Consider the following 22787-nt stretch of genomic DNA (forward strand, 5'->3'; position numbering starts at 1 on the left):
CTGAATGGAGACAATGGATAATGCTAGATGATTGTTTTTGCAAGAGCAAAACAACCCTTTCTGGGCTCACCGAAGAAAATGCAGTCACCAGAGACACAAAAAAAATCTTTTTTTTTTTTTTCCCTATGACATTTTGGGTCAAATATTTTTTACCTTTTTAATCCTTTGTTGCATCTCAGTGCCTTTAATTTCTCACAGATGCTTTGCTGTCATTTGTATCTATCTGTACTCCAGCCATGACTACATGGCATTTCAAAGGATAAGTTCCTTGATCGAGACAAGAGCAGACCCTGTTGCAAAAAGGCTGGGATAAGGGGTAGGCAGGAGGGTCAGTTGCCCTGGGCACAGTGAAGCAAAGGGGCAAAAAAAACAGATGCAGGATGGCACCCCCAATGTTCAGCATGTAATAGTGGGGCATAATTCTTCATCCTTGCCCTGGGTACTGGATGACCCTGTCCCAGTACTGCCTACAAATGGCCAGTCATAGTCTTAATCAGATGCCCATCTGAAAGGGTGGCAACACAGGAGAACTGAGAGATGGGGAAGTAGGGAGTGTCTAAAAAGGACCCTTTTGGCATGACCACCAGATAATTTAAAGAGATGTGCAGATTTGAAAATATTGAAATTGCATTACCATGGTAAAGACTAATTCCATCTTTGGGACCATGTTTCCGGTTATACCCATATTTAGGATGTGAATTGAGAGACCATACGTCCCATCAGCCATGACAGCAGAGGATTTTTTATGGAGCACAAATGCAATCACATAACTGCACTTGTTTGCTTCTGCTAGCTCCATAACTGAAGGTCTGTACCTCTGTAGAGACCTGAGGTTAGAGAAAAGCCTGCAGGAGCCTGTGCATTGGAAAGTGATCCACCATGAATGGTTGCAAGGCTCTGCAGGCTCCAGTACAAAGATGTAATAAGTGCACATATTTAATGTGGATGCATATACTGTAGTAATTTTTTTTGTAATTTGCCTTGAAAGCTTCTATGGCTTTTTCATAATTTGGTATTCATATACTGTATTTTAAATGCATGTACTTAACTGACCATGCAGCATTTAGTTATAGAAAATAATTAAAAAAAAATGCTGGGTTCATGGTCCTCAGGTCTCTAAACAGTCATGGGAATGTGGAAGAATTCAAAATGTGAGAACCTGTATGAGGTCATAGTATATACCGGTGCTTGGTTGAACCAGAAAAAAAAACGAATTTGCTACCATTTTTGAGTAGAAGTATATGTTCTTTTGGGGCTATACATTCCGCATGATGCATTTTGCGGTGAGAGCAGACACTATGGGGGTTGATTTACTAAAGGAAAATAGGCTGTTCACTCTTGTAATTTTTCCCTCTTATGGGACTTTATGGGCAACCAAACCAACAAGAAAACAATTTGTTTAAAATGTCATCTTTTAATATAATTTCACTAAAATTACACGATTTCTTTTTATTGAAAAAAGAGCCACATTGTTTATTAAACCATTAACGGTAGCAAACGTACATGTAATAGGCTGTTTACTTTACAAAGGAAATTGCACTTTACAGGGGAATTTGCCCCAAGATTTAGTGAATGATGTAAGGCTCTGCTGACTTCCATTATCCAATCATGTAATCAAAAATGCTTTATTTTCCTAATTCCGTGATTGGGCTTTCTTTACGAAGTTAAACTTCGCCACATTTGCAAAGTTCTGGGGCAAATTCCCATACAAAAGTGGACAGCCTACTTGCCTTTAGTAAATAAACCCCTTTATCTTTGATTGTGTCAGGTCCTGGACTACTTTTTATTTTGATTTTACATTAAAAGGAAAGGTGAGGAATGTATAAACTAATGATTTGAAGAGCTCCTGTTTTTACAATAATATCTTGCATTAATCACTAGACGGGAGATGGCTTAGGCCATCTGTACAGCCCATGCTGGGAAATGTGTAAAAGCTGATAATGTGTACTACTCCTGCCTGCAGCATAGTTTTGCTGTATGAATATGGAGCATGGCTTCTGCCAGATATTTCACAAATGCCTTGAATCACCCTATGGCTTCTTGCACACTGCAGCTTAAAAATGCTCAGTACAGCTTCTTTTTTTTTTCTGAGCTAAAATAGAGCCCATTCATTCTTAATGTGCCTATGCACACAGCCGCGTAAATGAGCGCCGCGTTTTCTTCAGTAAGAACAAAATAGAAAAATGTGCATTTTTGGTCAGTAATTTGCGCCTGATACGCGCAAATGCGCTCAAATGACCCAAAATGCCAATTGAATATCAAGAACGCTAGAATAAATTTACGCGCATTTGCGCGAGCGCATAAGCTTGAAAATGTGCTAAAATGCGCGCATTACAATTACGTCAGAAAACGTAGATGCTCTAACAGGAGTATCGTGTGTAAGCTGCCTATATATGTTCACTCTTTCCTTTAGCCTGTCCTGTGTGACCTCTCAACAGCCAGAGGTCATAGCACCATGCAGTGCTAATTTCAGGAGAGGTAGCAGCTGTTTTCAATATATCTGCAGAGCAAGAATCAAGCATCCACATATGCTAGTGTGTCCTTGCAAATAAAGTTCCCGTATAGCTGATTTCCATTCCTGCTCTACCCATCGTATGCGACAATAGTTCTTCAAAGATACACTCCAAAAACCAAAGCGATATTCCACACGTGTTTATGAAGGACTTGTGCTGTGAAGTTCCTCCACCAAATTCCTCCACCAAATTCCTCCCCTCACTGCTCCCGGTACCTGAAGCTGGCCATATATTAATATTATTAGCGCTGCACTTTTTTCTTTGTTTCATACATTAATAGATTTTTGAACATACGTTTTTACAAACATTTGTACGAACATTCTCATCAATACCGTCAATGACTTGCTCAAAAGTACTTGCAAAACATTTTAGTACAAAAATGTTTACTTGAACATTCAGTTTTGGAGTCCAAGGACTTTTCTGAACAAAAACCACATTCACTGTTAATCTTTTCATTCAGGAATAAAACTTCCATCCTGCCCTTGGAATTTTCTCATCACTGTAGCCCAAAATGAACGTCCGTTCGACCCCACTAACAATTAACGAAAACTCGAATAAGCGTTCTTAAAACTAAAACTTGGGAATAAAATTATACTAGTGTATGACCATCTATGTCTCCATGGGCACTGGATACAGGACATCTAGCTCCCAGCTAAATTAGCCCACACTTTGCCTGCATTTAGAGGGGTCTACTGGCATTGAAACTTGTTAGGAAGTTGAATGGGGTGGCACGGTACCAGTGTTGCATATAGCCTGTAATTTTGTCACAACATTTCATACTGGGATTGTTGGCAGTGATGTGGCCTTTATTTGAGTTTTGAGTTGAATGCTCGTCCATCCTTAAAAATTGTTTGCAAAAATGTTATTTCTAAAGCTGACCATACAGCTCGAGGTTCAGCCACTTCCTGCTAAATCTGCTGATATTTGAACCTTGGGTGGCCTGTCAGCATCATCCAAGACAAGTTGATAGCAAAATTGAGAGGCCAGGTGAAAAACTGTCGGCCAGTTGGTTGCCGTCACTGTTCAGGTATTCAGACAGTTGTGGGTCTTGTCGCTGTCTGAGTACATTAGCCAACAGGTCAGATTTGTTTAGAACAGGGATATGCAAACTGTGGCCCTCCAGCTGTTACAAAACTACAAGTCCCATCATGCCTCTGCCTATAGCTGTCATGCTTGTGGCTGTCAGTCTTGCTATGCCTCATGGGACTTATAGTTCTGCAACATCTGGAGGACCACAGTTTGCATTTCCCTGGTTTAGAAGAATGATGTATAGCTGGAGTTTTTAGGAACATTCGCTCATAGTGTGCCACCCCATTGCTCTCCAAGTCTGAATCCTGCTGTGCAGAGGATTTACAGGAGGTTGAAATAAAAACTGATGCGGTTATTGCTTAAAAATATATTTACACTTATTACACATTACATCTGATTGGTGTGTCCCTGGTCAAGCCCGCAATGCACATGGAAGATGAGAATGTGTCCGTGTCTTTGCAAATGGCTGCCGCCCAGCTCCCCTCTAGGACTTTGGCCGCTCTGGTTTCACAGCCTTGACAGCTCACTTTTAATTTATCATGACTAAACAGAAACGCTATAGTAATAACATGCATTAACGAGCAGATGAAGCAAGATGTCAGTCACAGGAGACCTTGGAAGGGAAACCCGTTGCCATAATAACTGTGACCATAACAGAAGTCCTGACAGGAATAACTCCAAGCCTGGTGTTATATTGACAGGGCGGCCTGTGTTTTTTATGACCGGAGCTTGGTTTAAGGGGATGCGTAGGTGGCAAAATGTGAAGTCTTAATACGTTCGGAGGGGAAATCGCATTTCAGCTGAATATTCCCAGAATGACAGCGAAGGAAAGGTGTGCTCCTCAGGAAAGGCTAATAAAACTCAGAATCTGTGACACATGCTATATCTGTATGTTTTATGAGGCCTGTGTAAGCTAAAGAGTTGGAAATTACCTTATTTACCGCATAAATGTATTTTCAGGCCTCTGCACACATCACAAAGGCTGAAACCAAAAATGTTTGTGAAGCAAAATTACTACCTATTTTCACAATGGAGAACTAGGTCACTCTTGCTGCCTGTGCCTTTTACGAAACTTACATCCCACCTTGCCCACACAGTCAGGGGCCTCTTGCGTCATGCATCAGGCCCAATATTTGATTTTTACAGACTGGGGAAGTGATAAAATTTCACTCAAGTTTTTAATCTGTGTCTGACTCCATTGGAGGGATTTTCCCTGTTCCTATGATGGTTGTACTACAGATGAGGGTGGCAGTTGTCACCAGGAAGAGCCAAAAAAATGTGACCAGTTCTAACCCTTCCTGACAGTACTAAGCGGCTCCTTTACATGTGTGGCGGTGCCATCTTTTCAGAGGCATGTAACCTCCTGGACACTGGTCTTAACCAGTGGTAGCCCACCGAAGCACCCCACAGTTGCCTTCACTTGAATGGGTCACATTTGGCAGTGGGTACTGTCTGGCAGACTCAATGAGTTCTATTTATTTCGCTGTGGCGATGTACACTAACATGACCACTGCTCAATCGCCTGGTTTTAACACACCTACACATGTGAATGAGGCCTTAAAGCGGAGTTCCGGCCACAAAATCGATAAAATCGATTTTGGGCCATCCGCTTGCTAAGGGGAACCTGGAAAAAAATCGATAGTGCTGATTTTTATTTATTTTTTTGGTCACTTACCTTCTTATAGAAGAAAATATACTCACCTTCCACTTCCTCCCTCTGCGACCGCGGCCCGCGCTGTCACTTCCGGTTTGCGATGATTCCTGGGAGCTGAACGTCATCGCTCCCAGGAATCAATGCGCCTGTACCGGCCCCGCTTGTCCCTTCCGGTTTGCGATGATTCCTGGGAGCTGAACGTCATCGCTCCCAGGAATCAATGCGCCTGCACTGGCCCCGCTCGTCACTTCCGGTGCAGGCGCGGCATTCACTGCTAAACAGCTTCTGGGCATGCCCGGAAGCTGTGCAGGGATGACGCGCCTGCACCGGAAGTGATGAGCGGGGCCGGTGCAGTGCATTGTGGGACTCCGGCGTCACGGAAGAGGACACAAAGAGGGGCGCTGCGGCTTCAGCTGCCCACACCTGAGATGGCAGCGCTGGAGAAGAAATTTTCAAGGCAAGTATTTCTTCTTACAGGTAAGTGCGATCCGGGACAGTTCAGAGGCTATCCATTATGGAATGTACTAGCCCTGACTGTCCCGGGGGTATTTTTAGCTCAAATTGACCCCCGAGGCCGGAACTCCGATTTAAGCTTTCTCTGACTCCCAGGTGCCAGTTCCAGAATCCTATCCATGCTCTGAATCCACCGCCATGAAAAGAAAGCCACACACCATTGACCTGACCCCTTTCAGTAGGTTTATTCAGCCATACATTCCACGTCCCCACCTAATGACACCCTGGCTGGCGTGTTTCACCTTCACGGGCTTAGTAAACTTGTTCTAAAAGAAATATGTAGGCTGCCATTGCCGACTGCTTTCTGAAAATGCCAGCTTCCTGGCTGGCTTGTATTCTTTTTCTGGGAGAATAACGCAGAAACTATTGAAGTCAGGGATGGCCAGGCAACGAGCCTTTTCGGAAAGGTCAGCGATGGCAGCCTCAGTAGAGGTTTACTTTAAAATTGAACTTCACTTTGTCACCTCGGCGTAGAATTAGTATGCAAGTCCCCAAAGCAGCGGTGAAAAGACTTGCAGCCTGTTCATTCATGGCCCCTCTTATCATGCTGAGGAGGCCACCAGTGTTGGGTCTCCCGCTAAGGCCAAATAGAAATGTGAGTTTGAAGAGTTAATTTGGCGCTATTGGCAGTGGGGACCCCATCCCTAGACGGCAGCTGTCCTTTCATCTCGGCTCTTGTGCTTGATCTCCCAGCTGCTAGCACTTGTCACATCTCCCTATAGAGGCCTGGTGTGGCCTGACAGAATGTGCTTGTTACAAAATATCTATGGGTTTAATGAGGGGGAAACGTGGCGCGTTCCGCTGGGGGGGAGGGGCTGATGTTAATTTGTGGAAGCAGTTTGTCTTAATTTTTGCATATTCTATTCCTTTCTGATGTAGAATCTTCAAGTTATAACGGTTGAACGGAGTGGTAATCCAGCACAATTGCTCTACACGCCACCTTTAATTGCTGATTTTTGCTTCGGGTGGACTATGATGGCAGAATTAAATCTTTGCTAAAGTTAGACATTAGGTTTTTACCTTACCTGCATTATGGTTCACACCCACAGCACCTGTCCCTTTTTTTTTTTTTTTTTTTTTTTTTTTTTTTTTTTTTTAGGCTTTAGCTTTCTTTTGGCTTAAAAACAAAAACACTCGTTACTAAGAAAAGAAGTCCGATATTTGCGAAAAATGTGTGTTTTGTGCTCCATTTCAAGTCTTAGGCCAAAAGCGTGCGATCCTGCCCCAAAGAGCACCTGTATTTTTTGAGCAGCAGAACATCTTGGCCCCAAGGCTCTGTTAGCAGATAGATTGGGGATTGTGGAAGAAGGGGAGGTTAAGAGAAGACAGGATCAAACTGCCTTTTTACATAATGCACAGGATTAACCCCTTAGGTTCCACAGTGAGTATAAAAAGCATGCTTTACTGCATATACACACTGATTTTACTATTGAGGGTTTAGTAACACTTTAAAGAACTCTAAGCATCCACAAAAGTGATAATTTGTTAATTTAAAATAGGTTCAAACCCTAATTTAATGGCATTTGGATTGATAAAAATGTATATCAGAAACAATTGCATTTTTTTTAATGTTTTTATGTTATTTGTATAAAGAATTGTGATTTTTAATTTATTTTTATTTTTCCTAAATATAATGAAGCCTTTGTTGAATCTCAGCACTGCTGATCTCCTGCAGCCTCTTTGTAGCCATTTCCTGTCTACATACACTCAGTGTACCAAGGCAGTGTAATTTCTGCGGAAACAGTCACTTGCAGTCTCCATTGGAAGCCTGTGTGAAGGTGAAAATGTAGTTGTTACTGGCAGGATCAGCAGGTAAAAATAAAGTAGAGAAGCCAAAAAAAAAAACTAGCCAGCCAAAACATTTAAAATGTTAACCTTTACAGAAAAAATGCAAAGGTGAACTAACAACCTGAACCACCATCAGCTATACATATAGCAATGCTGAGCTGTCAGTGACCATGCAGCCAGTCCGGGGATTTGAATTCCCCACTCTTCTCTGTCCAGCACTACTGGGACAGACCAGAGTGATTCTGATCGGCCTGCACAGTGAATCTCTCTGGTTCATTCCAGAAGTGCTACATAAAGAGCCGGGATTTCAAAGCCATGGACCGGCTGCATAGGGACTGACACCTAAGCATCCCTGGAAGTAAGTACATCGAAGACTAGGGGGTGCAGAGAGTGTATGGTGTTCACTATTTTATTATTTCTGTAAAGATGAACTAACACATAGACTTGCACACTGGAATGTATTACATTTACATTACATTTTTTGTTCTCAGGGTTAGCTATACATTTACGTTCAAAAGCAACTTGCTTGAGAGAAAAAATTGCAGGTAATCAAAGCAGTATAATGAATCCACGAAATATGGCAAGTAGTATACCCATAAAATCATACAATGCAGTAGATAAACACTGTGACATTACGAGTGTCATACACGAAAATAACCAATTGGTAAACGGCATGTTAACAAGGAGTAAGCAACTCAAAGTACAGTAAAACCTTGGATTGCGAGCATAATTCGTTCCCGGAAGCATGCTTGTAATCCAAAGCACTCTTATATCAAAGCGAATTTCCCCATAAGAAATAATGGAAACTCAGATGATTCGTTCCACAACCATTTATTCATAAGTCCTTCAGTTTATAGTCCATATAAAAAGATCATAGCATTGCGATAGGTTGTGTAACCATAAAATGTCCATCCACAAATGGCGCTTCCACAAGGGGATTAGAAGCAAAATCCAGCAGGGGCTACAGAGTATCAAAGAGAAGAGAGGCGCCTCTAAGTGTAGCAATATGGTTCCATTTAATGAAGGTACAACATTTAGCAACTCACATGGCTGATGAATAAAAAAGGCACATCCAAGTATGCAGGCATCCGGGGTAAAGCTGTCCACATAGACTATCTTCTGCACCGCCGGCTGCCAGTCTGTAATCCTGACCGGGAAGACCACCCTGGAGTAAAGCGATCTGAAAGCGAAGGGCAGCATGGAAGGGATGATGTAGATGACGGTGCGGAGGATGGTCTATGTGGACAGCTTTACCCCGGATGCCTGCATACTTAGATGTGCCTGTTCCAATCATTAACCATGTAAGTTGCTAAATGTTGTACCTTCATTAAATTTAACCATATTGCTACACTTAGAGGCATCTCTCTTCTCTTTTATACTCAGCTGTGACTTGAGGCTACTTGTATATGAAGACATCGCTTGTATATCAAGTCAAAATTTATTTGAAAATTTTGCTTGTCTTGCAAAGCGCTCTTAAACCAAGTTACTCTCAAACCAAGGTTTTACTGTAGTAAAATAAAAGTACCCTCTTAGTGGCATGTGGCTGGTTAAACCAACCATCTGTCCCACACCTTGTTGTATTTAGCCGGGCATCCTCTGTGATCATAGATTTTTTGTATTGGGGGGGGGGGGGGTTCACCTGCCATACCACGGGGGGTATTCTGCATCCAGATACGTGCAATCACATAAATAGCGTTTCATGCATTAGAAATGTGTCTATCGGGCTCTGGGAAGAGACCCAGAAAACAAGGCTTGTGATCTAGGGACAAAAGAGAACCCATGTGGTTATGTAAAAATCTGACTATCTGGGCCCAAAAGGTCTGAATCCCAGGATATGACCATATGAGGTGAAAAAATGTACCTACATGAAAGGGACAAGAGGAGCTATAGGGTTGGATATACTTTAATGATGTTTCTCTTGGGAAAATAAGCAGTTGTGGGTTGTGAAATAGGTTGGTGTGTGTGTAAATACAAAGTCTCCCCCCCAATTTAGTCAGCACCGGTAGCCAAAAGAAAGTACTCTGTACCGTTGGGTATGGTGGAGAATGTGTTTTGTGACGGGGCTGGGCCATTCAATGCTGTTACCGGGAAGTTCATAGCCCTGTGTGAGCGCCTTCGAATTGTAGCTTACACCACACTTAACTCTCCCTCTGGCAGTTGAGCAAAGCTAAAGGGGAGCAGCACCGTGGAGCATTTCATGCATTAGAAATGTCTTTCGGGCTCTGGGAAGAGACCCAGCAAACAAGGCTTGTGATCTAGGGACAATAGAGAACGCATGTAAAAATCTGACTATCTGGGCCCAAAAGGTCTGAATCACAGGATATGACCATATGAGGTGAAAAAATGTACCTACATGTTATCAACATGTAAGAGCCCTACTGTGTGAACTCCTTCGAATTGTAGCTTACACCACACTTTTTTTTTAATTCTTTTTATTTCAATATGTGCATAAAAACGAACATTCCAAACATCCTTTCAACAAAGGGACAAAACAATATAAAATAAAAAAATTATACAATATGCAAATAATCTGTTTACTTAGTATTCATAATCTCTATATGCCTGGGTATATCCATTTAGCTTAATTGATCGCCGTTGTCCCGGTGTGCCCCAACCCCTTGCTCCATTGCATTCATAGATTTATTTCCTCATCATACTATGTGCATCCCTCTATATCCTCTTAGTTATCTCCTTATATTTAACCATTGGTTAATGTTGATTGACTCCAATTATCCCAAATTTTATTATATTTCGTTGAGCGTCCTCTATGCATATACAATACTTTTTCAAATGGTAAAATCTGATTTACCCTTCTTATCCAGTTCTTAACAGGGGGCTTCACTTGAATCCACTTAACTGTGATTGTTTTCCTTGCCATAAACAGCGTTTCTCTAAGCATTATCTTGTGATATCTAGACCATGTTATTTCATCTAATATACCCAGCAAACAGGTTTCTGGGGTCAAAGGTACAGGCATATTCAGGACAGAAGATAATTGAATTATTTCCTGCCAGAATCTTGATATCACTGGACAAAACCACATAATATGTATAAAGTCTGCCCGCTTAGCACTGCATCTCAAACATTTAGGAGATGCTATGCTTTGCATTGCATAAAGTCTACTTGGAGAGAGATATGATTGATGTAGCATATATAATTGTATTAACCTATTTGCTGCTGGCGATACATATAGCTTACACCATACTTAACTCGCCCTCTGGCAGTTGAACAAAGCTGAAGGAGAGCAGCGCCGTGGAGAATCTGCTGCTTTGTACTCTGAGCAGATTCACTTTAGGTGTAGACCCACATTTTAGGCCTCTTGTCAAATTCTTTCTGTGCCAGACTTTTGAATTGTGCTACTTGCACAATTTATTGGATATGTAAATGCAGTGGAATGTTGTGTCTGCGTACATTTCATCAACTGATAGGCCAAATGGCTGCCAGGATAGTTTCAGTGTTTCCCATCGAGTGTAATTAATAATTCAACAGCCGGAAGATCAATAGCTATGTCCACCCCAGACTGGGTATTGATTGCTTAGCATTGAGATGGAACCTATTGTTACACCCAGTAGTTGTGTTTGAAAAAACGATTTTGGGCTACATAATATTTTTGGATGAGTTAATATTGGGGCTGCGCTGTTCCAGAACTATTATGCAGCCTTAAGCTGGATACACATTCTACAATTTTCTAAAGATTTTCTCCTTTAGATTTACCAAAACCATTTAATATTAAGGTCAAACCTAAACACTTTCAATTTGTATGCAACCAGGCATACCCTTGTACTACATAGTTGAAATCTAAAGAAAATCTAACAAAAGTTGTATAGTGTGTATCCAGATTTAGAGTTGGAGGGTGACATCTGGCATTCATAAATAGTTTCCTGCCCAGGTGTTTTCACCTGAGAATGGTACATATGAAATGGGGATTTTTATAGTTTTGACCAGGCACTCAAAATGGCTGGTTTTAGAAAATGTCTTCTAGAAAGTTGACTTGTGTTAGAGTAAATCACTAAGTTATGCCAAACTTGTTTCTAAATTACTCCTATATTCTTTATTCTTCTCATGAGTTGGGATGACAGCCCACCTTTCTTTTAAAAGTTTCCACTGAGTATCATTTTATGGGGCCGCAAGTCCAATAAATGAACTCCATGGATATCCTTGCATAATTAGCCCCGCTAAACAGGACAGCTGTGCTGGAAGGAATAATGGTGGGTTTAGGCCCCTGCAGACAATAGCCTCCTAAGCCTGAAACACAGATGGCATGTGCCAATAATGATCTGGGACGTCGGTCTAAATGTCCATGTTTATTTTTTATTCTCTTTGCAGCGAGTGCAGCCATAAATCCCACCAGTGTTGAAAGCCCTGAGCCATGGTGCCATTTAGCGGTTTAGTGAGCTTAGCCTTGCCCCCCATTCACAGGATCAACATTTGCTCTCTGTACAGGCCTCCTCAGGAATTCATGTCCCCTTCTGAAAGGGGTGATCAGACCCCATCTGATCTGAATAAGGAGCTCTAGGCGGTTAGGGCTCGTTGGAATGGAGAGGGGAGCCGTGCCTGACAAGATCCTGCTAAGTCACAGCCAGGACAGGTCCCGGGCTCTTTTCTTTTCAGCAACGCCTGAACAATCAAAGGCCTCCTATTTATCTATTGTTGCCTAGGAGGATACCCATTTAGTGTTCGAATTCCAGCAGGCTTGGGAAGGAGGAAAGGCGATAGCGGTAGACAGACCTCAGAGATGATAATCAAGTATCAAAAGTGATCTGTAGACAAGCTAGCACTTTGTGCTGTGACAGGCACAAACACACTGGGGTACTTAGTTCTGAATGAAAACTTGAGGCCTTCTTTCTTTCAGGAGGTTGAATGAGGGATTCTGCTGGAGGTGGCATCCACATCGAGCATCTGGTGCTCTGCAGCTTTTATAAAGAGCAGAGAGAGGGGGCAAGCACAATGTGAAATTAGGCCCAAAATGGCATTTAATGAAGTGAAGCTCTGTGCTCAGGGCTTTTCTATGTATGCTGTGTAAATGAAAAGGCTTTGGGGCTTCCACAAGAAAAGACATCTCATTAGATGCCTCTGCTTTTCTTCTCCATCCCCAAAGAAGTTTTGTGCTGGGAAGGTTGCACTTCACCCATCTGGAGGTTTTTTTTTATTGTGCCGTCTGCAGATTTTCACCAGACAATGCCTTTAGTCTTCAGGAAACATACATTTCCATTCCATTATATAACTTCCATTAGGCAGTTTATTTAGGAGGTTTTAATCGAAGTCTTAAATATGTAAACGTTTTACACTATCATTGCTATCCTTGATGATGGCATAGTGGACCGCTATTTTTTTTTTTTTCGGCACACAGCTGACTTCCTGTCTAGTTGTCCTGTAGAAAAAGGATACCAACCGTCATTTTGATGCCTGGTTCTTGCCTAATGTGGCTGTTCATGTAGAGTAGTGGTCCTCAACCCTGGCCTACAGGGCCCACTAACAGGCCAGATTTGCAAGATAACTGAAATACATCCCAGGTGATATAATTTGCTGCTCAGTGATTGCAGTACTCTAGTCTGCATCTCCCCAAGGTAATACCTAAAATCTGGCCTGTTATGGCACTTTTCCACTGCAAGTACCGGCTCGGCTCTACTCTGCCCTGCTTGGCCCGGTTTGCTTTTCCACTGCTGGTACCGCATGGTACGGTGTTGGAAGGGTTCGGTACGGTACGGTATGGTTTGCTTTTCCACTAAAGTAGTACTAAAGTTAAGTGGGTGGGATAACAACGGGGTGGGTGGGATTCTCTGACCAATCAGTGGCTAGTACTGACTGCATGCAAAGGATTGTGGGATATGGTACCAGTTATGGTACCTGTTGGAACCACAATCGAGTAGGTACTGTTTTTGAGAGCCGTACCGTGCCGCACTGTTCGGTTCCATGCAGTGGAAAAGCGCCACCGTACTGAACCGTTCCTACACTATACCATGCGGTACCAGCAGTGGAAAAGCACAAAAGCGTGCTGAACCATTCGGTTCCATGTAGTGGAAAAGTGCCAATAGTGGGCCCTGTAGGCCAGGGTTGAGGACCACTGATGTAGAGTAATAGCCGCTCAGAAAAGTTACATAAATTTATTAATTTTAGGTACTTATAAAGCGCCATCAATTTATGCAGCTCTTCACATATATATTGTACATTCCCATCAGTCCCTGCCCTCAAGGAGCTTACAATATAAGGTCCCTAACTCACATTCATTCATATACTAGGGCCAATTTAGACAGGAGCCAATTAACCTACCAGCATGTCTTTGGTGTGCGGATGGAAACCAGAGTACCTGGAGGAAACCCACACAGCCACAGGGAGAACATAAAAAATTCCATGTAGGTCGTCGTAAAAATGGCATACATATCCAATATGTGATGAGTGCAACAAATTGTACTTACAGGTGTGGCTTGTCACACTTTCAACATTGTAACTTCTGCTTTGTGGTCCTGTGATGTTACATTTCCATAAAGCAACTGCATAACCAACTATGCCACAAATACAGATTTAGCCGTTGTTGCTGCGTGTGCAGATTTGTTGATTCAGCCAGCTACTACTTGTGTATTTTCCAGTGCAGGTGCATCACTGATTTTAACCTATACCAATGATATACATTTGAGGCCTAGGATTGCATGCTCTTTAACTTGTCATTGGTTGGTAAAAGTGAAGGAAAGCTTCCCCAATTAAAAAAAAAAAAAAAAAATCTTTCATCGAGTGCAGACATTTGTCCAGTTGCAGGTCCTCAGTGATTTGCTGTTTAAAAGAACATCTGTATGCAAATTAAACATTTTATGAATATCCCTGATCAAGATATCACGTTATCCAGCTGCTATTCACTTGGGTGAGTACTTTTTGACGACTTTGCTTAGTTTTGGTGAAGTTTGTCAAGTTAGGTCATCTAGTTTATTTCCAAATTCTAAAGAACTTAACATAATGAACTCCACCCAATTTGCTGTAATCATGACAAGTGTTACATGTCTTATATGCTGAGCTAAGTTACTTTCTTGTGTGCATTTAAGCAAGCATGCTTCTTTTTTTGATTGGGGAAGAGATAGAGGAGATAAAATGGCCTTTGAAAACTTTGGCAAATGGTGAAAATGTCATAAAATGCATCAGAGACAATTGAGTACTGTCCGTGATAAAAATGTTAGTGCAAATAAAAAAGTATCACGGACAGTACTCAATTGTCTCTGATGCATTTTATGACATCCGTGATACTTTTTTATTTGCACTAACATTTTTATCACGGACAGTACTCAATTGTCTCTGTCGCAAGTGCACTAATACGGCTACAATGACCTCAAGCATAAAATGCATCAAAAACCTAACTGCGCTCCTTTTTAACTCCAGATTTTGGAGCGTTTTTAAGCAATGCATCCCTGATTTCTTTCATTTTTGTACCTAGGAAATAGAATTTGATATATTTTTTTTTAACATGAGACCCAGAGTCCACTCCTGAACCACCTCGGCAACCGCTTTCTAACATTCTAACAAATCAAATTGCTGTTCTGTGTCTTGATCTTTAACCTAGACATTCCACAGTAAGCCATCAGCGGCTGGACTTGTAATTTGCTGTCACAATGAAGAATGTGGTCCAGGTCTATTGATACGGAGCTATTTAGCCAGAGTAATGGCACAGTTGCATGCCTGCAGGTCGTCATGTGGCCTACAATCAGAGACCCCCTTGTTGAGGAGACGGGACAGTGCCTTTCTGCTGAACGGGGACCTGGTGCCTGGACGTGATTGTTCAGCAGGCTGAGCAGTATGTTTATTTTGCCTGAAGTCTGCTCGCCTTATGAACAGAAAAAAGTTAATTTTGGTTGACTGTAAAGAATGGCTTTCTCATAGCGCAGGAAGTCTCTTGTGACAAAGGCCTGGCTTTAGTCTGACGGGGCCTGCAGATTTACACAAACAGTGCTATGAGGCTCCTGCCACTCCAAGACAAGATGTTGATTAAAGAAAAAAACAAAACTTATTTAGGAGCTCTGTAAATCCAACCGAAATGGGTTGAAATTTCTGTTTTCGTGCTTTGTAAAGCACAGGGGCCTTCTATGTGAGGATATTTAGAAAGAATCAAGAGTCTGCAGTCCCTTTAAAGATCTTTAGATTTTAGGATGAGTTTGATCAGCTTAAAACTGAAGACTGATATGAGGCACAAATTGTCAGTATTATCACAATTTTTTTATTTCAACTAGTGCATGTACTTCTTTTGAAACGGTTTTTATTAAAGGCAAAAGAAATACGGTACAGTAACATGCGGTTGAAAGATTAGATACATGCCTTGATAGGACAAGTCGCATTGAAATACAGAACTGCAGCATATAACAATCAAGTAACAGGTAACAATGTGATACGTGAGGGTACGCTCCAAATGTAGGTTTGGCCTAGTTCATAATGCATGGATGGACCCCCAAACAGACCTGAAGAAGGGGTCTCAGCCAAAACAAAGATACAGCTCTAGAATAGGTATGCCGGGGGGGGCGGGTGGGGGGGGGCTGGGTTGGCGGGGCTGGGAGGAAATCAATGTAAGTAGGAGAGGGTCGTGGGGGGGGGGGGGAGGTAATAGCAGGTGCCCGGAGAGAGCCTCAAACCCCCCTTGGGGCCCAGGTGGAAAAAGAGGGCCGGTAATGAGGAACAACTAGTGCAAGTACTTAATTGTGACTTTGCATAAGCATTTAGAAGTCCTCTAAACCTTACTCTTTCTCCCAGTCTGAATATTATGAATGGGATCCAGCAAGGTGTGCTGCACGCAAATATGGTGAGAAGGACCATTAAGAGCATCGGTCTGCTGCTGCTCTGTTTAATCAGCAGGCTGGTGATGGATTCTAGACCTGAGCACTGCATCATGAGACAAGGTCATCATGTTGACCAAGGAGGAATGAAAGGCAGGGAGTAGAGAGGAGAGTATAAAGTGGTTGTGGATGGGATTTTACACACAGATATCTTTTTGCCCTAAATGCCCATGGCTACACAGGGTCTCCTGAATATTCTCTAATCTGTTGATTAAGATATGACTCCTACTCACTCCAAAGTCTCTGTGCAAATACTTTATTGTGGAATGGGAGCCAGCGAGTATTTTTTTTTTTTTTGCTTCATAATATACATAATCCTCTCTCTGACAGTACATGAAATAAAATGCCCAAAAGACATAATTTGGGAATTAATCCTGTCTTTATTTTTAAAGGGTTTACCTTTTATAATAAAATTTAGAGTTCATTCAAGAGGGCCCAGTAGTTTCCAAATCCTGCATCGTAGGTAAATGAACCTTTGTTTAAAAGACATACCTGTGGGCCAAGCATGGCTTCTGTAAATCCTGGGCTATAAAGTAGAATTCGGAGTGCATGAAAGCCAAGACAGATTATCCCTTGGGAATGGCCCATTCCCACAGAAACGAGCGTGGAGCAAGTGCTCTCCCTCTTCCACACGCATGCAGTGCACTTGGACACAGTGGATAAATGCCCTCAGCAGGGACATTGGTGGTGATAAAAACGTGACCATATATATTCCACTATCTGAAATTAAAAAACTACACTTGATTTGCCGAATAGTATTCTTTCTATTATAAAATGCTGTAAACAACCCATAGCCCAGAATTCTCTTGTACTAAAAAATTTTTGTTTTTGTTTTTTCCAGACGTCTAAAAGCCTTTGCTCTTTGGACTATGAAGACGACGAAGATCCCCACCTTAAAACCATTGTCTCCTCTCCCTGCAATTCCAATGACCTCATGAATATCATCACTCCTGGATCCAGTCCTGTGAAGGAGACCACAGACGAAGGGACCCATGCAAGGGATTTTAAGAGGGAAGCCACTGTGAGTGAAAGCGAGGAAGACTTAAGCGACTGTGAATGCATCGAGGGCCCCATGATTCAGATGAAATGTGATGATCTGGATCTGGAGCAAATAGAGAATAACTAAGCCTTGATTTGCCTCCGGTTGTGGCACTCCCATTGCCGCCTTTGCTTACCTTTTGAGGAGTCCAGCAGAACTTGTTGGAGAGTAGTCACCTGTTTAGTTTAACAAAGCAAATGATAAAAAGACTGAACTTGAAAACATGGTTTCCACCTGGCAGCAGTATTCGGCCTAGTATGTGTTACTCAGCGTATAAAGTCAAATAGATATATATGTACTCATTAGGTTTCCTATGGGAAAGTAACTTATCTACAAGTGCTTACTGAGAGTGCCTAAATATTTGTTACTCAGAGTACAGGGAAAAGGGGAAGGGGTGGGTGGGTTCGGGAAGGACTACTATTTTTTTAAGCTAATTTCATAATTACGTAACCTCACTTTTGGCGGGGTGTGTTAGACAAAAAAGCGAGTACAATTTGTTTACTTTTTGCGAACGTCTCACATACTGGGCTGCCAAGCTCGGCAACAGCGAAAGGAAATCGTCAGGAGTTTTAAGGAAACCTAAAATACAAAAAAAAATAAATAAAATAAATAAATCTAAAAAGCAGAAAAAAACTTTAACAGATATTTTTGCATTTCTATGGCTTTTACAGTTCTGGAAAAAAAAAATGAAAGCATCTCTATTTTGAAATGAATTTTCAGAAGGGCATTTTATAAACCTAAATCTTTGTCTGCCATGATTCTGAGTGCAGGTATAAGTTCTATTTTTTGTTTTGGAAGAGCTTAAAAGTTCTAAAAATCAATGACGTTTTTGTCTAAATGGATACGGAGAATGTTATTGATAATGACCAGTCCAAAAAAAAACCAAAATAACCGCTCTAGGATTTTTTTTTTTTTAATCGAGTGGTTACAAAACTACATGTACAAGCATGTTTTTTGTTTTAGATTTCTTGATCAAAATGTACTAGTGACCTGAAAAGTTAAGGAGACGGGAAGGCCTATACATTTGCTACTTGAATTGTATTTGTTTTCTATTTGAACAAAAGTGACCGTACTTTACGTTATGTGCATTTCCAAAAAAGTGCAAGTAGTTACATGCCTTGTAGGTCATTATAACGTTCATTTTTTTTTTTTTTCTAACGTTCAAAAGAATGTATCAGAGCACTTGAACTTTAGACATGGACTTTTGTAATGATCAATTCCACAAGAGGAGAAAATACACTCAGCAATAGAAGGCGATTTTGTCCTTAAATAAAAAAAAAAAATCAATTTGGTTTGCAAAAGTGTGTCCTGTTTTTCTTTTCTGAGTTTTCCAATTGCCTGTAAAATAAACCAGTCTTCACACAATCAGATAAACTCGGGGCAGACATTAACCACCAGAGTACCAGTCTGTAACACTGGTACTTTTTCAATGCTGTGATACCTTGACTGACAATTATTTGGTCATATAGCATTTGTATAAGAGACCAAAACATTTTTTATTTTCTGTTACTAAACATACAATAAGGAGTCCATTCACACTGATCCGACTTGGACCGCGACTTGTCAGCCTGACAAGTCGCGGCCCGTCACGCTCCTTTTGTGCGGTACAGGAACGGTTCTAATAGGAGCGACACAAAAAAAGTTCCTGTACTACTTCGGGGCGACCTGGAGCGACTTGCATAGACATTCATTTTATGAAGTCCGTGCAAGTCGCGCTGCACGCGACTTCACAGGTCACCCCCGAAGTTGGATCCGCCGTAGTGTGAACGGAGTGACAGTCACCAAAATGACACCTTTTTGCAACATAGAAAACCCAAGGTCATCTAATTTTTGCCACAATGAAGAAACATGGTATGGAGGGGATTACAGCATGGAGCATGGTAAAAGCACAATAGATACAGTGCATCATCGTTGTGCAGGTCATACACGGGGAGGAGGAGGTGAAAGGGTTAATGTAAAGGGACCATACAGTGGGAGGATGATGATGGGAGGGTTAATGTGCAAAGTTAGGTAGGTGAACGGTTAAACTACAGATCACATTGAAACAGGCTGGAGATGAGCTTTACAAAGAGGATAGGAGGGGGTAAAAAAATCTGCTGACCCCTTTATTCTTTCCCTATTCATTAAATACTACTTACTCCCATTGCTCCAATGTTATCACAGCAGTTACAAGGTACATAGACTCTCAAACTGATGGCAGCTCAAATCATAACCATTCATAGGTGCACTGGCCCATCCATGTTTGTTTTTTGAAGTGCCCTTTACGAATAGTGTTTCAGAAATACATGTCCACCCTATGCCTTTCCTAAACTTGCAGTGTTAAAAAAAAAAAATAAAGGGAATCTATTCCATTTTGAAAAATCATTAAAGGGTAATTTTCTAAAAAAAATTAAAAGGTGAACTAACACCAAATACCCTGGTGACCTATCCAGAGCCCGCTGCACATGCTGGTTAGTGAGGCCTTGTTCTGCCATGGTAGTCGTCCGTACACTGCAATACAAAGCCCTGGAGTGCGTATCCATCATAATACTCGCAAAGGCAAGTGCTCATTGATCAGCTCCATCATGTGATTGCGTTGACCATCGAGAAATGCTTCTTACTGGAAGAGGCGGCCTCAGATGAGCTTTTCATTGATCGGCATGGGGCTGCACTGACCATTGCAATGATGAGTATTGGGACGCCTGACTTTATACACACAAACTTTAATGGCATCCCAGAATTAGTCTGTAAGGTTCAATATTGATTTGGCCCACCTTTTGCAGCTATAACAGCTTCAATTCTTCTGGGAAAGCTGTTCTCAATGTTTAGGAGTGTGTCTATGGGAATGTTTGACCATTCTTCCAGAAACGCGTTTGTGAGGTCAGACGCTGATGTTGAAGAGAATGCCTGCCATGTAGTCTGTGCTCTAATTCTTCCCAAAGGTGTTCTATTGGATTGAGGTCAGGACTCTGTGGAGGCCAGTCAATTCCTCCACCCCAAACTTGCTCATCCATCTTTATGGACCTTGCTTTTGTGCACTGGTCCAAATCACTTAGAGTAGGGATTATGGTTTGGGGTTGTTTTTCAGGGGTTGGGCTTGGCCCCTTAGTTCCAGTGAAGGGAACTCTAAGGTGTCAGCATACCGAGACTGTTTTGCGGTCCCAAGTTTGTGGGAAAAGTTTGGGGATTGGCTCCTTCCTGTTCCATCATGACTGCGCACCAGTGCACAAAGCAAGGTCCATAAAGACACGGATGAGCTAGATTGTGGTGGAGGAACTTGACTGGCCTGCACAGAGTCCTGACCCCAACCCAATAGAGCACCTTTGTGATGAATTAGAGCGCAGACTGCGAGCCAGTCCTTTTTGTTCAACATCAGTGCCTGACCTCACAAATGTGCTCCTGGAAGAATGGTCAAACATTCCTATACACACTCCTAAACCTTGTTGACAGCCTTCCCAGAAGAGTTGAAGCTGTTATAGTTGCAAAGGGTGGGCCAACTCAATATTGAACCCTACGGACTTAGACTGGGATGCCATTAAAGTTCATGTGCGTGTAAAAGCAGGCGTCCCAATACATTTGCTAACATAGTGTAACTCCTATAAGTATTACAGGAAGCCAATATAAAGACAGATTCAGGTGCTTCTGCTTGCTCTGTGTATTTTCTGATGTGTCAATGAATATGTAACTGGACTGAACAATGGCCTTTTATATCTACCTTGAGTTGATCTTAACAGGGTTACATTTAGTTGTGAACCTAGGACAGATTTTTCTTTTAAAAAGGCACGCTCAATAGTAATTGGGAAGATTTTGTTTTTTCTCTTTGAAGGGCAATTTGGCCATACATAGCCTTGCTTCAGGGTCCATGACTCAGATTAGTAAATTTACAGAGAGGTAATGAGCATATGGTATGGAGATACAGAATGCTGAGCTGACAGATTACTAATGGAAGGAAATGGGGACGTGTTTACCTAGCTGTGGGAAAGAGCTTATGTTGAAATGGAATCTACTGAAAGAGTAATATTAAAGCCCAAAACCCAGGAACTATAAAACCCCTTTGGCTACAGATCTGAATGTAGAGGAGAAATGCCATTAAAACGGAGTATAGACTACTAAATCATTCTGAATGGTATTTTGTGACTGCAGCTTCGAGGAGGAGCTGAGCACTCACATTTCAAGGAAAAGAAATAGGGGAGCTGCCACCGCTGACTTCTTCTTAAAATGCAAATTGATTGGCTGACAATCTGGTCCCCTGGCTTCAATACTTTAAATCCCTGACCCAGAATAGGCAAACAGATGGGTTTTAGAAAGTGGCCCAATACCAACAAAATATTCAAAGTGTATCTAAATCCTAGAACTTTTATTTATTATACAGCTGTTTATCAATCCCTAGATGTAGTGGTTCCATTGCCTGCGTTTCTTCCCTTTATTTTCACTTGGTGGTCTTTCCAGTAAGGCTCCTTTCACATGGGAAGTGTGCCAGACGAAGTCCGTTTTGCTCAGCAGAGATCGAGCCACCGATCCCCGTTGAGCAGTCAGATATCGGCTCCATCTCCACCCTGTGTGCAGAGATGGAGCTGTCAGAGCCCTGCTATTGGAGATCGGATGAGAACAGACTGCCTGTCCATTTTCATCCGATCCTCCAGACGGATGGAAAATAGGGTTTCCATCCGTACGGATTTCACAGACAGGATCGGGTCGGATAGCAGCGGGTTTCAGCGGAGAGGTCTACAATGACATCCACTGCTTCATAGGCTGCATGGAGCATCCGATCCGGTCCACCTGAAAAACTGACAGGTAGACTGGATCTGAAAGCCCGTGTGAAAGGAGCCTAACATGACTACAGAGCACCCGCAACCCCCCCCGCCCCCCCTTCACACCTCCTGTAACATAAAGAGTATAGGCATATGGGTTGATATAATAAAACTGGAGAGTGCAAAATCTGGTACAGCTGTGCATGGTAGCCAATCAATTTCTAACTTCAGCTTGTTCAATCAAGCCACGCAACGATTGTTGGCCGTGAATTTTTGGCCAACATCCGATCGGCCAATTGTCGGCTTGTTAGTATGACGCTTCCGACAACCGACTGCGACTTTTCGGCCGAACAAAATCTGGTGTGCATGCTATAAAATTTTTGTTGGCCGTCAACAGAACGGCCGATTTTCCGTCAATCAGTACAGATTTTGGCAGACAAAAATCAGATGAGCAAGAAAAAACACACGGAAAGATAACCAGCACATGACATCACTTCTGAAGTTGGTTTTTGTTGGCCGAGAAAATTTGTGTGCAGTCTAGAGCACATTTCAACCAACACAACAACACTGGACAAAAGACGGCCGATCTGTCGGCCAACAATCGTTACGTGTGTACGAGGCTTTAGCCTTTGCCAAACAAAAAATCTGGTAGCTGATTTTTTTTCAATGCAGAGCTGCCCCAGATTTTGCACACTCTAGTTTTAGTAAATCAAC

At 42.1% G+C, this 22787-nt stretch overlaps 1 protein-coding gene across 3 annotated transcripts in view; it reads left to right on the forward strand.

Annotated features, from left to right (window-relative positions):
* Positions 1–17957, forward strand: part of FAM53A (family with sequence similarity 53 member A) — a 126176-nt gene extending 108219 nt beyond the window's left edge. For all 3 annotated transcript variants that reach the window (XM_082257519.1, XM_082257518.1, XM_082257520.1), the window contains one exon: positions 17146–17957. In XM_082257519.1, coding sequence (XP_082113645.1) covers positions 17146–17430 — 285 coding nt within the window. In that variant the 3' untranslated portion in view covers positions 17431–17957. The remainder of the gene's footprint in view (positions 1–17145) is intronic.
* The last annotated feature ends 4830 nt before the right edge of the window (positions 17958–22787 follow it).

The sequence above is a fragment of the Pelophylax lessonae genome (genome assembly GCF_965119305.1).
Source record: "Pelophylax lessonae genome assembly, chromosome: 1".
Lineage (NCBI taxonomy): Eukaryota > Metazoa > Chordata > Amphibia > Anura > Ranidae > Pelophylax > Pelophylax lessonae.